Source organism: Salvelinus sp. IW2-2015, linkage group LG6.1 (assembly GCF_002910315.2).
Source record: "Salvelinus sp. IW2-2015 linkage group LG6.1, ASM291031v2, whole genome shotgun sequence".
NCBI lineage: Eukaryota > Metazoa > Chordata > Actinopteri > Salmoniformes > Salmonidae > Salvelinus > Salvelinus sp. IW2-2015.
This window is the reverse complement of record NC_036845.1, coordinates 22258536-22276762: the sequence shown is the minus strand read 5'-3', so window position 1 is coordinate 22276762 and position 18227 is coordinate 22258536. Positions and strand designations below refer to the sequence as shown.

Here is an 18227-nt window from a genome sequence, read left to right as displayed (position 1 = left end):
AAACTCATTGGACGGCACTTCACAGTGCAGATGGTCAATGACCCAAAACATACTGCGAAAGCAACCCAATACGTTTTTAAGGCAAAGAAGTGGAATGTTCTGTAATGGCCATGTGAATCACCTGACCTGAATGCATTTCACTTGCTGAAGTCAAAACTGGAGTCAAAACGCCACAAGTACAAGCAGGACCTGAAAGACCACTGCAGTAAAGGCCTGGCAGAGCATCACCAGGGAAGAAACCCAGCTCTGGTGATGTCTATGGGTTCCAGACTTCAAGCAGTCATTGAGTGCAAAGGATTTGCGACCAAGTATTAAAACTTACAATTTAATTTATGATTATGTTAGTTTGTCCAATTACTTTTTAGCCCCTAAAATTGGGGGGTTATGTATAAAAATGGTTGTAATTGGTGGTTCATACAATCATTTGGACAAAACCCTTTTAAGTTAAAGATGAAAGTCTACACTTAAAGCACAATTTGATTGTTTCCTTTCAAATCCATTGTGGTGGAATACAGAGCCAAATCCATTGTGGCGTACAGAGCCAAATCCATTATGGCGGCGTACAGAGCCAAATCCATTGTGGCGGCGTACAGAGCCAAATCCATTGTGGCGGCGTACAGAGCCAAATCCATTATGGCGGCGTACAGAGCCAAATCCATTGTGGCGTACAGAGCCAAATCCATTGTGGCGTACAGAGCCAAATCCATTGTGCGGCTCACAAAATGCGTACAGAGCCAAATCCATTTATGGCCGTACAGAGCCAAATCCATTTGTGGCGTACAGAGCCAAATCATGTGGCTACAAGCCAATCCATTATGGCGGCGTACAGAGCCAAATCCATTATCGGGCGTACAGAGCCAAATCCATTGTGGCGTACAGAGCCAAATCAATTGGCGTACAGAGCCAAATCCATTGTGGGTACAGAGCCAAATCCATTATGGCGTACAGAGCCAAATCCATTGTGGCGTACAGAGCCAAATCCATTGTGGCGGCGTACAGAGCCAAATCCATTGTGCGCGCGTACAGAGCCAAATCCATTGTCGCGCGTACAGACCAAATCCATTGTGGCGTACAGAGCCAAATCCATTGTGGCGTGTACAGAGCCAAATCCATTGTGCGTACAGAGCCAAATCCCATTTGCGGCGTACAGAGCCAAATCCATATGTGCGGGTACAGAGCCAAATCCATTGTGACGGCGTACAGAGCCAAATCCATTGTGGTGTACAGAGCCAAATCCATTGTGGCGGCGTACAGAGCCAAATCCATTGTGGCGGTGTACAGAGCCAAATCCATTGTGGCGGAATACAGAGACAAAATTATGCAGATTGTGTCGCTGTCCAAATACTTATGGACCTGACTGTATGTCTTTTATGTCCAACAATACTAATATTTTTTTCCTTAGAAAACGTGGGGCGCCAAATAAAACCACCCGTGGGCCAAATTCGGTCTGCAGGATACCAGTTGGGGAACCCTGCACTCACTCACACTATATACAACACACAGTACATTCCCAACAGGCACTAGGTGTGTACTACACACCGCCTCTGTCCCTCCAGGAACAAAGGAAGAAAACCTCAACAAAGTATATTCTCTTTTATCTACTCTATTTAGGCAGGTTGAGAAAATGACTTATTTAATGAGAATATTTGAGTAAGTATAATATGAATCTATCTTTCATTTCTGAGAGGTCCTTGGTTGTTGTTATTGTAAGTTGGTGGACAGACCAGTCCTCCACAGTCACCCATCAGTACAGACTGTCTTCAGGCCAACACCATGATTATATCTACTATCATGATGTCACATGATGTTCATTCTATATTTTATCCTAGCACAGGATTTAATGTCACATCATCCAACCAATTGTGCTATTTTGTTATTTTTTTGTGTTTTGTGTAACTTATTTTTTGTACTTATTGTGTACATAATGTTGCTGCTATTGTCTCTTATGACCGAAAATAACTTCAGAAAAGCGATTACTCATCGCGGACTGGAAGAAACGTTTTCCTTTAAAGACGAGAAGGATATCCTGCTTTCACTGGAACAGGCCCAGATCCACGCCTTTTGCGTGAAGAGAAGACGCCGGGAAAGGGGAAGCAGATCGTTGATCCTTCTGAGAATCCAGAGGTGAGAGTGTAAACTCCCAATGCCTTCCATTCTTCTTGCTAATATGTAATCATTGGAAAATAACATGTATGACCTACTATTAAGATGATCCTACCAACGGGACATTAAAAACTGTAACATCTTATGTTTCACCGAGACATGGCTGAACAAAGATACGGACAACATAGAGTGAGTGGGATTTTCCATGCACCGCAGAACAGAGACGCTACCTCTGGTAAGACGAGGGGTGGGGCTGTGTGTCTTTTTGTCAATAACAGCTGGTGCGCGATGTCAAAAATGAAAGAAGTCTTGAGGTATTGCTTGCCTGAATAGAGTACCTTATGATAAGCTGCAGAACACATTATCTACCAAGAGAGTTCTCATCTGTATTATTCGTAGCCCTCTATTTACCACCACAAAACGAAGCTGCCACTAAGACTGCGCTCAACCAACTCTATAAGACAATAAGCAAAGAAGAAAATGCTCACCTAGAAGCGGCGCTCCTAGTGGCCGGGGACTTTAATGCAGGTAAACTTAAATCAGTTTTACCAAATTTGTCACATGTGCAACCAGGGGGGGGAAAAATCCTAGACCACCTTTACTCCACACACAGAGATGCATACAAAGCTCTCCCCCACCCTCCGTTTGGCAAATCTGACCATAATTCTATCCTCCTGATTCCTGCTTACAAGCAAAAACTAAAGCAGGAAGTACCAGTGACTCGCTCAATGCGGAAATGGTCAGATGACACGGATAGGTACACTGCTGCTACTCGCTGTTTGTTTGTTACCTATGCTTAGTCACTTCGCCCCCACCTACATGTACAGATTACCTCAACTAGCCTGTACCCCTGCACACTGACTTGGTACCGGTGCCACCCATATATAGCCTCGTTATTCTTATTGTGTTACTTTTTATTTACATTTACATTTACATTTAAGTCATTTAGCAGACGCTCTTATCCAGAGCGACTTACAAATTGGTGCATTCACCTTATGATATCCAGTGGAACAACCACTTTACAATAGTGCATCTAACTCTTTTAAGGGGGGGGTTATAAGGATTACTTTATCCTATCCTAGGTATTCCTTAAAGAGGTGGGGTTTCAGGTGTCTCCGGAAGGTGGTGATTGACTCCGCTGACCTGGCGTCGTGAGGGAGTTTGTTCCACCATTGGGGTGCCAGAGCAGCGAACAGTTTTGACTGGGCTGAGCGGGARCTGTACTTCCTCAGAGGTAGGGAGGCGAGCAGGCCAGAGGTGGATGAACGCAGTGCCCTTGTTTGGGTGTAGGGCCTGATCAGAGCCTGAAGGTACGGAGGTGCCGTTCCCCTCACAGCTCCGTAGGCAAGCACCATGGTCTTGTAGCGGATGCGAGCTTCAACTGGAAGCCAGTGGAGAGAGCGGAGGAGCGGGGTGACGTGAGAGAACTTGGGAAGGTTGAACACCAGACGGGCTGCGGCGTTCTGGATGAGTTGTAGGGGTTTAATGGCACAGGCAGGGAGCCCAGCCAACAGCGAGTTGCAGTAATCCAGACGGGAGATGACAAGTGCCTGGATTAGGACCTGCGCCGCTTCCTGTGTGAGGCAGGGTCGTACTCTGCGAATGTTGTAGAGCATGAACCTCAATAACGTTTATTATTTATTTTTATTTTAGCCTACTTGGTAAATATGTTGTTCTTCTTGAACTGCGCTGTTGGTTAAGGGCTTGTCAGTAAGCATTTCACGGTAAAGTGTACGCTTGTTGTATTTGGAGCATGTGGCAAATAACGTTTGATTTGATTTGATCCCCACTGTCTCTTGTTGAGCTGTAGAGCTAACCCTAACCCTGTGGAACTGTGGTCGGAGGCTGGTGATTCAACAAGACAGGAAACAGAGGAGGTCCTTCCTCTCTCTGTCCAGCTGGCTAGGCGTCAGAGTGGGTGGGATATAATGCTGTCTCAATAACGTCTGAGCAGTTTAATTTAATATGGCTAATACCTCTACAGACATGTTAGTCAAACCTTCCTGGGGAAAAAAAGAGGGTAAACCAGGAAATCCTAGAGGGTAAGCCAGGAAACCCTAGAGGGTAAACCAGGAAGGGTAATTCAATTCTTCAGATTTTTCATGACTTTATCATTCAACTTGTTCTTAACGAATCTAAATAATTGTTTAGGGGTTCTGTATCAATATGAAAAATGTAAGGTCTTTGGAATAATTTTGACCAAAGCCAAAAGCACCCAATTCAGCCTATACTAATTTGATAAATATTAGTATATGCTGAGTAAAGCTAAACAAATCAAATCAAATTTTATTTGTCACATACACATGGTTAGTTAATGCGACTGTAGCGAAATGCTTGTGCTTTTAGTTCTGACCGTGCAGTAATATCTAACAAGTAATCTAACCTAACAACTTCACAACAACTACCTATACACACACAAGTGTAAAGGAATGAATAAGAATATGTACATAAAAATATATGAATGAGCGATGGCCGAACGGCACAGGCAAGATGCAGTAGATGGTATAGAGTACAGTATATACATATGAGATGAGTAATGTAGGGTATGTAAACATTATATAAAGTGGCATTGTTTAAAGTGACTAGTGATACATTTATTACATACATTTTTCATTATTAAAGTGGCAAGAGATGAGTCAGTATGTTGGCAGCAGCCACTCAATGTTAGTGGTGGCTGTTTAACAGTCTGATTGCCTTGAGATAGCAGCTGTTTTTCAGTCTCTAGGTCCCCGCTTTGATGCACCTGTACTGACTTCAGCGGGGTGAACAGGCAGTGGCTCGGGTGGTTGTTGTCCTTGATGATCTTTATGGCCTTCCTGTGACATCGGGTGGTGTAGGTGTCCTGGAGGGCAGGTAGTTTGCCCCCAGTGATGCGTTATGCAGACCTCACTACCCTCTGGAGAGCTTTACGGTTGTGGGCAGAGCAGTTGCCGTACCAGGCGGTGATACAGCCCAACAGGATACTCTCGATTGTGCATCTGTAAAAGTTTGAGTGTTTTTGGTGACAAGCCGAATGTCTTCAGCCTCCTGAGGTTGAAGAGGCGCTGCTGCGCCTTCTTCACCATGCTGTCTGTGTGGGTGGACCCTTTCAGTTTGTCCGTGATGTGTACGCCGAGGAACTTAAAACTTTCCACCTTCTCTGGGAAACTGGTCAGAATTGAAGGAATGATGGATGGCGCTAAATACAGGGATATTCTTGAGGGAAACCTGTTTCAGTCTTCCAGAGATTTAAGACTGGGACGGAGATTCACCTTCCAGCAGGACAATGACCCTAAGCATGCTGCTTAAGCAACACGCGAGTGGTTTAAGGGGAAACATTTAAATGTCTTGGAATGGCCGAGTCAAAGCCCAGACCTCAATCCAATTGAGAATCTGTGGTATAATTTAAAGATTGCTGTACACCAGGGGAACCCATCCAACTTGAAGGAGCTGGAGCAGTTTTGCCTTAAAGAATGGACAAAAATCCCAGTGGCTAGATGTGCCAAGCTTATGGAGACATACCCCAAGAGACTTGCAGCTGTAATTGCTGCAAATGGTAGCTCTACAAAGTATTGACTTGGGGGGGTGAATAGTTATGCACACTCAAGTATTCACTTTTTCACCCCAAAAAGTATTTTGCAAATGCCAAGGGGGGTGAATACTTTTGCAAGCAACTGTAAGACCATTTTGAGCCGGTGGGTCACAAATGACAGTGCATGTCAGAGCAAAAATCAAGCCATGAGGTCGAAGGAATTGTCCTTAGAGATCCGAGACAGAATTGTGTCGAGGCACAGATCTGGGGCCAGACGGCAGTCACTCCTCAGTAAAAGGCACATGACAGCCCACTTGGAGTTTGCATTTAGACCATGAGGAGTAACATTCATGGTCTGATAAAAGCAGATGTGAATGCCAAGTGTCACATCTGGAGGAAACCAGGCACCATCCCTACGGTGAAGCTGTTTTTTAAATCAAATTTTACTGCTTGCATCAGTTACTTGATGTGGAATAGAGTTATATGTTGTCATGGCTCTATGTAGTACTGTGCGCCTGCCATAGTATGTTCTGGACTTGGGGACTGTGAAGAGACCTCTGGTGGCATGTACTGTGGGGTATGCATGGGTGTCCAAGCTGTGTGCCAGTAGTTTAGACAGACAACTCGGTGCATTCAACATGTCAATACCTCTCATAATTACAAGTAGTGATGAAGTCAATCTCTCCTCCACTTTGAGCCAGTAGAGTTTGATATGCATATTATTAATATTAGCTCTCTGTGTACATTTAAGGGCCAGCCCTTGCTGCCCTGTTCTGAGCCAATTGCAATTTTCCTATGTCCTTTTTTGTGGCACCTGACCACATGACTGAACAGTAGTCAAGGTGCGACAAAACCAGGGCCTGTAGGATCTGCCTTGTTGATAGTGTTGTTAAGAAGGCAGAGCATCGCTTTATTATGGACAGACTTCTCCCAATCTTAGCTACTACTCCATCAATATGTTTTGACCATGACAGTTTACAATCTAGGGTTACTCCAAGCAGTTTAGTCATCTCAACTTGCTCAATTTCCACAGGTTTAGGGTTTAGTGAATGATTTGTCCCAAATACAATGCTTTCAGTTTCAGAAATATTCAGGGCTAACTTATTGCTTGCCACCCACTCTGAAACTAACTGCAGCTCTTTGTTAAGTGTTGCAGTCATTTCAATCGCTTTAGTAGCTGATGTGTATAGGGTTGAGTCATCCGTATACATAGACACACTGGCTTTACTCAAAGTCAGTGGCATGTCGTTAGTAAAAAAAAAAAAATGCAAGGGGCCTAAACAGCTACTCTGGGGAATTCCTGATTCTTCCTGGATTATTTTGGAGAGGCTTTCATTAAAGAACACCCTTTGTGTTCTGTTAGACAAGTAACTCTAGTACAGAACATTTTCTCAATGACTTAGTTCGTTTTTCATCTCTGTTTATACCCATTGCTTAATCTGAGCAGGATCCTGCCGAAACAGGATCCGTCACCTCTCCATTTTGGACTGTTTTGTTCCGGAACCTATTTGGATGAATCCGGTACCTCTCGTGGTATGAAAAATAATGTTCACTAAGTCATTCGTTTTACAAAAGCCATCAAAGTTAATTTGAGTTGCCTCTCCGTTAATTCTCCTGCCCCCTTGGCTGTCTGAGAAGTCCTCCTGTACCTGTTACAGAACTAGAATGAGATTCACTTTCTATGATATCTCTCCCTCTCTATATTCTTATAGACATGAGACTGCAACTCTCATCTCTCATATAGGATGAATCACAATAATTGTTTGCTAAAATAATAATTGCTTGCCAAAATGTAATTTTATGTAATGGCAATACTGGTAAGAGGTAACAATAATTTGCATAAACTGCCTACATTATTACAAATATGAATTGCTAATTATGGAAATGAGGATAAGAAGGATTTTTTAAATATATATACACTACCGTTCAAATGTTTGAGGTCACTTAGAAATGTCCTTGTTTTTTAAAGAACAGCACATTTGCTGTCCATTAAAATAACATACAATTTAATAGAAATACAATGTTCATGTTGTAAAAAATTACTATTGTAGCTGGAAAAGGCAGATTTTTTATGTCATATATACATAGGCGTACAGAGGTCCATTATCAGCAACCCTCACTCCTGTGTTCCAATGGCACGTTGTGTTAGATAATCCAAGTTTATCATTTTAAAAGGCTAATTGATCATTAGAAAACCCTTTTGCAATTATGTTAGCAGAGCTGAAAACTGTTGTCCTGATTAAAGAAGCAATAAAACTGGCCTTTAGACTAGTTGAGTATCTGGAGCATCAGTATTTTTGTGTACATAAAGAGATCAATGATCAATTCAAACAGTTTTACTCTGCGCTATACACCTCTGAATCTCCTCAAGACACTTTGCTGATTGATTCATTCTTTAATGGCTTGAATATGCCTTCAATTGATACAGACTCCCATGATGGTTTAGAAGAAGAATTTACACCTGAGGAGATTGCAACTGCAGTGTCCGCAATGAAAGTGTTAAATCATATCAAATCTAATTGTATTTGTCACATGTGTTTAGCGGATGTTATTGCGGGTGAAATGCTTGTGTTTGTAGCTCCAACAGTGTAGTAATATCAAACAATATCTAACAATACACAAAATCTAAAGTAAAGGAATGGAATTAGAATATGTAAATATTTGGACGAGCAATGTCAGAGCGCCATAGACTAAATACAGTAGAATAGGAAAATGGAATATGATAGAATAGTGTAGGATCTGGGTCCAGACGGTTTTCCCAAAAAAATGTACAAGACTTTTTCTAGTCTGCTTTGCCCATTCCTGTCTGGATTATTTGCAGAGTGCCTTAATACATCAAAGCTATCGCCTAGTCTTTATCAGGCTTCAATTTCATTACTCTTAAAGAAAAACAAGGATCCCCTGGAATGTGGATCTTATCACTCATTTTTACAAAATCCTAGCCAAGCTCTTAGCCATCCGTATGGCTAATAACACCCTCTGTGTTCTGTCAGACAGGTAACTATTTAACCACAATGTAGCAGGGGGTTTAAAGCCATAACGCATATGTTTTTCCATCAGCAGACTTTGATCGATAATGTCGAAAGCCTCACTGAAGTCTAACAAAACAGCTCAGTTTTTTTATCATCAAGTTCTCTCAGCCAATCATCAGTCATTTGTGTAAGTGCCGTGCTTGTTGAATGTCCTTCCCTATAAGCGTGCTGATAGTCTGTTGTAAATTTGTTTACAGTAAAATAACATTTTCTGGTCGAACACAATTTTTTCCAAAAGTTTACTAAGGGTTGGTATTCTTGGGTAGCGGAATTACTTTTACTTCCCTCCAGGCCTAAGGGCACACACTATCTAGTAGGCTTCTATTGAATATATGGCAAATAGGTGTGCCAATATTGTCCACTATTTTTGTCAAGTAATTTTCCATCCAGGTTGTCAGATGCAAACTAACCCAGTAGCTTGTCCTTGTTGATAGACAACTATAATTTCTTCATCTCTTCCACACTCACTTTTTTACGGAATTCAAAATTACAATGCTTCTCTTTCATAATTTGATCAGTTATACTTGGAAGTTTGCTAATCTTGCCAGTTAAAAAATAATTAAAGTAATTGGCAATATCAGTGGGTTTTGTGATGAATGAACCATATGATTCAATGAATGATTGAACCGAGTTTGCCTTTTTGCCCAAAATGTCATTTAAAAGGTGCTCCAAAGCTTTTTACTATCATTGTTTATATCATTTATCTTTGTTTCATAGTATAGTTTCTTATTTTTATTCAGTTTAGTAACATGATTTCTCAATTTTCAGTGCGTTTGCCAATCGGTTGTGCAGCCAGAGTTGTTTGCCAATCCTTTTGCCTCATCCCTCTCAACCATACCATTTTGCAATTCCTCATCAGTCCACAGGGATTTAGTGGTTTTTACATGGGTGCATGCTTATTAGTGGGATGGCAGGTAGCCTAGTGGTTAAAGCATTGGGCCAGTAACTGAAAGTTTGCTGGATCGAATCCCTGAGCTGACGAGGTAAAAATCTGTCGTTCTGCCCCTGAACAAGGCAGTTAATCCACTGTTCCCCCGATAGGATGTCATTGTAAATAGGAGTTTGTTCTTAACTGACTTGCCTAGTAAAATAAAGGTTGCATTTTAAAAAATGTAACTGGAATAAACTATTTCATATTTCAAGTGCAGCGTCTGGTTGCTTCTCATTACAGACCAACACATATTATTTACATCAACAACATAGGAATCGCTACAAACCTTATTGTATGACGAGCTTTTGCCACCACATAAATATATGGCGCTTGCATCTGTTTATGTACTATACATGTGCACCTCACACAGGTTTCAACTCAGGTTGCATGGCCTTAACTTATGTATGGAATACTATGTGATAAGTGCATGTGTAAAGTATGCTAATGTACTGGTGTGAAGGAATTTGGGCAGTGGTGTAAAGTACTTAAGTAGTACTTCAAAGTATTTTTACTTAAGTCGTTATTTGTGGTATCTGTACATTACTTTACTATTTACATTTTTGACAACTTTTACTTCACTACATTCATAAAGACAATAATGTACTTTTTACTCCATACATTTTTCTTGACTCCCAAAAGTACACGTTACATTTTGAAAGGAAAATTGTCCAATTCACACACTTATCAAGAGAACGGCCATGGTCATCCCTACTGCCTCGAAACTGGAATCTTTTTTTAAAATAGTGCCGTCTGGTTTGCTTAATATAAGGAATTTGAAATGGTTTATACTTTTACTTTGATGCTGTCAATAAACTTGATCTGTCAATAAAAAAAAAATGTTTTTAAATACAATCGTGCCGTCTGGTTTAATATAAGGAATTTGAAATTATTTATAATTTTACTCAAGTATGACAATTTAATACTTTTTCCACGACTGGATGTGGCAGGGGGTTATAGCACTTCTTTCACATGACTCATTTAGACAAGTGTGTCTGGGTGTCATCTAATATTTAAAACATAATTTTATCTGGACACTTTCTGTTTCCCTGGAGTTGTTCCTTATTGTAGGCTACTACCACTTTTAGTCTTCATCTTTACTACACTACTCACTGTTTATCACATGACCTCACATGTGAATTCTTAATAAGATGGGTGGGGCTGGCTTAAGAGGGTGTGAACAATGTTGAATAGGTGGAGCTAAAGGAGAGCTCTCCAGTAGGTACCACAACTTTCAAAGGCCATTTTCATACAAGTTTATCAACTTTCAAAGGAGAATTACTTCCCCTTTGTTCCTCAAAAATGCTGTGTATGATATACCATTTTGTAGCTCTGAGTCTGTACTTTTATTCAATGCAAAAAAAAACGATTTCAAATGTTGCTACACAAGACCGTCAGTCACATATTGTGGTTAAACTCAAATATACTAATTGATAAAAAAAACTTTATTTTTCTATATGTTTTAAAAAAAGGTATCTTTGTAAATGATATCATAAATAGGACTGGTGGAGATATGTCACAGTTGCAGCTAACACAGACATATGGAAATGTCTGCTCTACCCAAAGTTACAACCAACTAAATGCAGCATTACCTCAAGTGGAAGGGGAAAAGGAAGGAACTTGTCTCCATTAAAGACCAAAATTGGTTAAAGAAAATTGTGATAAATAAAAATATATACCAGTTTCATTTAAGGACCAAAAAATTTACAGCTGTGCCATATAAATGTAAAATAGTTGGGAAGAGATTTTGGATATACCGATTCCATGGCACATGGTTTATGAATTGACATGCAAAACAACGCCGGATTCAAAACGCTGAATTTTTCAAATTAAATTACTATACAAAATTCTTGCAACCAATATAATGTTATAAACTGTATATGGAGGATACAATCTTCCCAGCTCTGCAGATTTTGCTGCGAAGAGACAGAGTCATTAGATCATTTATTTCGGAAATGTCCATATGTAGCTCGTTTTTTGTCTCTGGTCCAGGAATGACTGAAGAATTGCAACATTTACCTGGAGCTAACGCTGCAGATAACAATACTGAGTGATTTGAAAAGTCATAGTCAATCGATCAATAATATAATAATTATTTTAGCAAACATTTTTCTTTAATTTACAATCTCTAGAAACTATGAGAACAGAAAGGTTCAGTACTTTTGTGAAGCATCACAGCACAGTTGAAAAATATATAGCAAATCGAAATCCAATATGGATAGTGTTAAGAGATACAGTTGAAGTCGGAAGTTTACATACACCTTAGCCGAATACATTTAAACTCAGTTTTTCACAATTCCTGACATTTAATCCTAGTAAAAATTCCTTGCCTTGGTCAAGTAGGATCATGTCAGAATAAAAGTAAAGAGGATTATTTATTTCAGCTTTGATTTCTTTCATCACATTCCCAGTGGGTCAGACGTTTACATATACTCAATCAGTATTTGGTAGCATTGCCTTTAAATTGTTTAACTTGGGTCTAATGTTTCGGGCAGCCTTCCACAAGCTTCCCACAATAAGTTGGGTGAATTTTGGCCCATTCTGCCTGACAGAGCTGGTGTAACTGAGTCAGGTTTGTAGGCCTCCTGGCTCGCACACACTTTTTCAGTTCTGCCCACAGATTTTCTATAGGATTGAGGTCAGGGCTTTGTAATGGCCACTCCAATACCTTGACTTTGTTGTCCTTAAGCCATTTTGCCACAACTTTGGAAGTATGCTTGGGGTCATTGTCCATTTGGAAGACCCATTTGCGACCAAGATTTAACTTCCTTACTGATGTCTCGAGATATTGCTTCAAAATATCCACATCATTTTCCTCCCTCATAATGCCATCTATTTTGTGAAGTGCACCAGTCCCTCCTGCAGCAAAGCACCCCAACAACATGATGCTGCCACCCCCGTGTTTCACTGTTGGGATGGTGTTCTTCGGCTTGCAAGCCGCCCCCTTTTTCCTCCAAACATAACAATGGTCATTATGGTCAAACAGTTCAGGTTATGTCGATATAGGACTCGTTTTACTGTGGATATAGATACTTTTGTACCTGTTCCCTCCAGCATCTTCACACGGTCCTTTGCTGTTGTTCTGGGATTGATTTGCACTTTTCGCACCAAAGTACGTTCATCTCTAGGAGACAGAACTTGTCTCCTTCCTGAGCGGTATGACGGCTGCGTGGACCATGGTGTTTATACTTGCGTACTATTGTTTGTACAGATGAACGTGGTACATTCAGGAGTTTGGATATTGCTCCCAAGGATGAACCGGACTTAACTGAAGAACTAAACTAAACTTCTGACCCACTGGAATTGTGAATTATAAGTCAAATAATCTGTCTGTAAACAATTGTTGGACAAATTACGTGTGTCATGCACAAAGTAGATGTCCTAACCGACTTGCCAAAACTATAGTTTGTTAACAATAAATTTGTGGAGTGGTTGAAAAACTAGTTTTAATGACTCCAACCTAAGTGTATGTAAACGTCCTACTTCAACTGTATATTAAATATTCAGTGGAGTACACACACTAGGCATGCATGAAACATTTACTAGTCTCTGCAATATAGACAGGCTATGAACTCATGAAACAACTTCTAGCCTTGATAGAGTAAGAAACTTGCACAAGTATAGCAAAGTAAATCATTTTGGTTAGTAATAATAATTCAGTAACGCTACTCACTCAACCCCCTTTGTCGCTGCGTTTCTTTTGCCCATGAAGATGGCATTGTTGTGGGCATGCAAGGCGATTAGGCCAGCAGTGTCTTCATCTGACCCTATAGTACAAAAAAGGCTTTTGAGATAAACTACATTTGGCAGCTAGATAGTATTGCAGAGTAAACAAAATAACAAAAGCTGACATTAGCTGACTAAAGTTAAATGACGTTACTAGGCTAAATTATGGCTAGGTTGTAGCCTCCATCACGATTGAAATTGAGAGCTATGCTGACTACTTAACTTAAAATGTAAACTATTAACGTTCATATTTTTATATTAAATACACATTTAAATGCTCAATATTGTTTTACACAATATTCTTTTTTTTGTACTGTATAAGTTACTTTGTTGCTTTGCACTGAGGTGTCTGCCATGTTTTCAGAACTGAAATTGTTGTGACACTCTGCCCATTTTCTGAAGAATTGCATTGTGGGGTGACATAGCACAGCAATAGTGTCCATCGCTTTTATACTTTGTATTTGGACAAAAGTAGAACGTTAGCCGCAGGCAGAACAGTTGAACCTGGAGCAGCAGCATGGCCAGGTGGACTGGGGACAGCAAGGAGTCATCAGGCTAGGTAGTCCTGAGGCATGGTCCTAGGGCTCAGGTCCTCCGAGAGAGAGAAAGAAAGAAAGAATTAGAGAGAGCATACTTAAATTCACACAGGACACCGGATAAGACAGGAGAAATACTCCAGATATAACAGACTGACCCTAGCCCCCCGACACATAAACTACTGCAGCATAAATACTGGAGGCTTTGTACAATAAGCATACTACATACTCAAATGATGTCACAAATAGTACGGTTAGTATGAGTAGTTTGCCATTTCAAACACAGCTATAGTGTAGAATATCAAACAGAGTTTCCATTAGCCAGTAATAGCTGGCTTTTGGCCTATAAAAAATGTGAAAAGCCGATAAATAAAATTGGTTCTGGCCAATTGTCCAGGGAAAAACAAGAAAAATGCCATTGCGAAATAATGCTTTTAGCCTATTCATTGATGGAAATACCAGTCGATGGAAGTACATTTGACTGGTTAATTAGGTTAATTAGCATAATTTAGTGGAATTACATTGGCGCATGTGTAGGATACAGTATATGCGTTATTTATCACGTGCACAGCATACAGATACAGAGCCTTTGAGGTGAAAATCGGCCAGACAGCATGAGAGCTGCTGCTGCAGCATCTCAAATGGCAACTGAAGCTTCATCAGCGCATCAGACACCACTTTGAAATGAGCTGGAGGCAGGCTTCATCAGCGCATCAGACAGCACTTTGAAATGAGCTGGAGGCAGGCTTCATCAGCGCATCAGACACCACTTTGAAATGAGCTGGAGGCAGGCTTCATCAGCGCATCAGACACCACTTTGAAATGAGCTGGAGGCATGCTTCATCAGCGCATCAGACACCACTTTGAAATGAGCTGGAGGCAGGCTTCATCAGCGCATCAGACACCACTTTGAAATGAGCTGGAGGCAGGCTTCATCAGCACATCAGACACCACTTTGAAATGAGCTGGAGGCAGGCTTCATCAGCGCATCAGACACCACTTTGAAATGAGCTGGAGGCAGGCTTCATCAGCGCATGCAAGACACCACTTTGAAATGAGCTGGAGGCAGCTTCATCAGCGCATCAGACACCCACTTTGAAATGAGCTGGAGGCAGGCTTCATCAGCGCATCAGACACCACTTTGAAATGAGCTGGAGGCAGGCTTCATCAGCACATCAAGACACCACTTTGAAATGAGCTGGAGGCAGGCTTCATCAGCGCATCAGACACCACTTTGCCAATGCAGCTGGAAATAGTCCAGCTAGCCATTTGATTACCTGTTCAGGAGTCTTATGGCTTGGAGGTAAAACTGTTGAGAAGCCTTTTTGTCCTAGACGTGGCACTCTGGTACCGCTTGCCATGCGGTCGTAGAGAGAACAGTCTATGACTGGGGTGGCTGGGGTCTTTGACAATTTTTAGGGCCTTCCTCTGACACAGCCTGGTGTAGAGGTCCTGGATGGCAGGCAGCTTAGCCCCAGTGATGTACTGGGCCGTACGCACTACCCTCTGTAGTGCCTTGAGGTCGGAGGCCGAGCAGTTGCCGTACCAGGCAGTGATGCAACCAGTCAGGATGCTCTCGATGTTGCAGCTGTAGAACCTTTTGAGGATCTCAGGACCCATGCCAAATCTTTATAGTTTCCTGAGGGGGAATATGCTTTGTCGTGCCCGCTTCACAACTGTCTTGGTGTGTTTGGACCATTCTAATTTGTTGTTGATGTGGACCACAAGGAACTTGAAGCTCTCAACCTGCTCCACTACAGCCCCGTCGATGAGAATGGGGCGTGCTCGGTCCTCCTTTTCCTGTAGTCCACAATAATCTCCTTAGTCTTGGTTACGTTGAGGGATAGGTTGTTATTCTAGCACCACCCGGCCAGGTCTCTGACCTCCTTATAGGCTGTCCCGTCGTTGTCGGTGATCAGGCCTACCACTGTTGTGTCGTCTGCAAACGTATTATGCATTATGGAACGAACACTCGCACGTAACCTACAGCCTTGTGCGCATTGCTGCGCTTATAATGTGAGGAAACAATAGTTTATCAACATTTTAAGGTAAATGTTCTGATCTGTTGCATCAGACTCATTGCTTAAAAAAAAAATATGTGATGTAGGCTAGGTCTACAGGTTGAATGAATTTGGGATCTCTCTTCCCACAACTGTCCCAGAGTCTGTTTGGAATAGGCTATTTTTCTGTTCGTTGCTCCTCTTGTTGGCTGAGGAAAATTAAATGTGGACAATTATTCTAACATCTTCAAAGTCCACATCAGAATTCGGTAAGAAGGACCACACATCTTTGCATCCTGGACTTGCATGTTCTTTTAATATGATTTACCATAATCTAAATGGGATTTCTGTCATTCTGAGCACTGTAGGTGGACGCCCTATTCAGGTCACGCACCCAATTCATATGGGTCTGGCAGATTTCTCAAATGTCGCTGTTCAAATGTCCGGTGCAACGTTTTCCTAACAAGAACCCTGATATCTACCTCCGCATAGAATCAACCTCTGCATATATTTTACATACTGTACAATACCAGTCAAATGTTTGGACACTCAAGGGTTTTTCTTTATTTTCTACTTTGTAGAATAATAGTGAAGATATCAAAACTATGAAATAACACATATGGAATCATGTAACCAAAAAAGTGTTAGAGCCACAGAGTCGGGGGTTTAGGTGTCTATGTTTCAATACACGTGACGGGGGTTTAGGTGTCCCGAATATTGAGTTGATTTACACTGCTACAAGATAGACTCACCTGCTGAACATACTCAACAGTGACAATGTGACAGTTAAGGAGTTAGCCAGTGCCTCCCTCCTTCTAGACCAACGGCGGTGGAAGGTTCCACCCACTTCCTGGGCTTTAGGAGGAAAGCCAATGGAATATTGGACACTCGTGCTGCGGGCTTTGGAGTCTGGTCAGACTGGCCGGACCTCAACGACCTGTGCAACCAAACTGGAGTGGAGCTCAGGTGGACACGGACTGATATGCAAACTGAGCCTGTGACTGCCTCTGATGCAGTTATGGCAGATTGCGGTGTTGTTGTGGAGGCTTCTGTCACCCATGATAGAACATCTCATCTTACATCCAGGACAACACTCATTGGTATCAGACGGATGCAGCTACTGCAACACTGGACTGGCCTGAGGCTGCAGGGGAAACTCGCTGCTCTGGACTGTGCTGACTACTCTGTCTCCCATTCCATGTACCAGAATGCTCCCATTGGTGAGGGCAATTTCAACTTTACTGTTAAGGCGAGGCTGCAAGTTCTACCAACAAAATATAATCTAGCACATTGGTACCCTGCAAGCCGTGACCCATTTTGTATTGAGTCAAATGTAATGGAGTCCATAGCCCATGTTAATGGCTGCTGTTCATACAAGGATTTGTACATTGCTAGACATGACCGCCGTATTGACCTGATAGCCAGCGAGGTAAGACAAGTGGTCTCACCAACAGCACACGTGAATATACATCCTAGTGTAAGGGGATGCTGGTATGATGAGGTTGATGTCTTTTCCTGTATGCCAAATAAATCAGATATTGTTGTTGATGGGGGAGGCCAGGGGGATGTGCTCATTTTGGAAGTGTGCTGCTCAATTGACAGCTACATGTAGTAGGTGCAAGTTGGTGGCACTGATATTCGGCAGTCTCGGACACATACACAGACTTGCAGTGCGTTGCCTCCAGATTGCGGGCCTGACAACAACTAGGGCCAAGCAATTGGCTAGGTACTGCTCTGTTTCAGCTGTCGTGGGCAGCCTAGCTTTTTGGAAAAGGAGGTGCTTTCTGTACCCTTGAGTGCCATGCACACAGTGACTTTTGAGATGTTTGGATCCTTTTTCTGTACATTTGATTGGTGGATTCAAATAAAGTGTTAAACATGTGTGTGTGTGTGTGTGTGTGTGTGTGTGTGTGGGGTGTGTTTGTGTGTTGTGGCACTCTGTGTGTGTGTTGTGTGTGTTGTGTGTGTGTGTGTGTGTGTGTGGTGTGTGTGTTGTTTGTAGTGTCAGGCGGCGTTCTCCAGAGGATCAACCTGGTATCCATGCAACGGGTGTGGTACGTGGACATACAGTTGATCAGGAACGGAACCAAAGTGGTGAGGTGAGTAAATGTTTCCATCAGGACCTGCTACTACTTAAGCACATCTGAGCTTATAATCAAAAGGTTATTTTATTACACGCCAAAATCATCCACCGGGCAGCTGGGCCATATTGCAACACGCTGGTGTTTGTAACTATGAAGTCATACTTTAGATTAATATCTAGGAATTCTACCATTTACGTGGGAGAAGTTTCAATATCTGTAGTAATATCGTAGTAATATCGTAGTAATTATCAGCATAATATCTGTAGTAATATCAGTAAAATATATGTAGTAATATCTGTGTAATATC

At 41.7% G+C, this 18227-nt stretch overlaps 1 protein-coding gene across 1 annotated transcript in view; it reads left to right on the top strand.

Moving 5' to 3' along the window:
* The window catches only part of LOC111964763 (uncharacterized), a 74623-nt gene extending 56684 nt beyond the window's left edge, over window positions 1-17939 (top strand). The window contains exons 3-5 of the mRNA XM_023988578.2: window positions 16656-16802; window positions 16923-17056; window positions 17839-17939. Of these exons, the coding sequence (XP_023844346.1) occupies window positions 16656-16802; window positions 16923-17056; window positions 17839-17939 (382 nt within the window). The remainder of the gene's footprint in view (window positions 1-16655; window positions 16803-16922; window positions 17057-17838) is intronic.
* The last annotated feature ends 288 nt before the right edge of the window (window positions 17940-18227 follow it).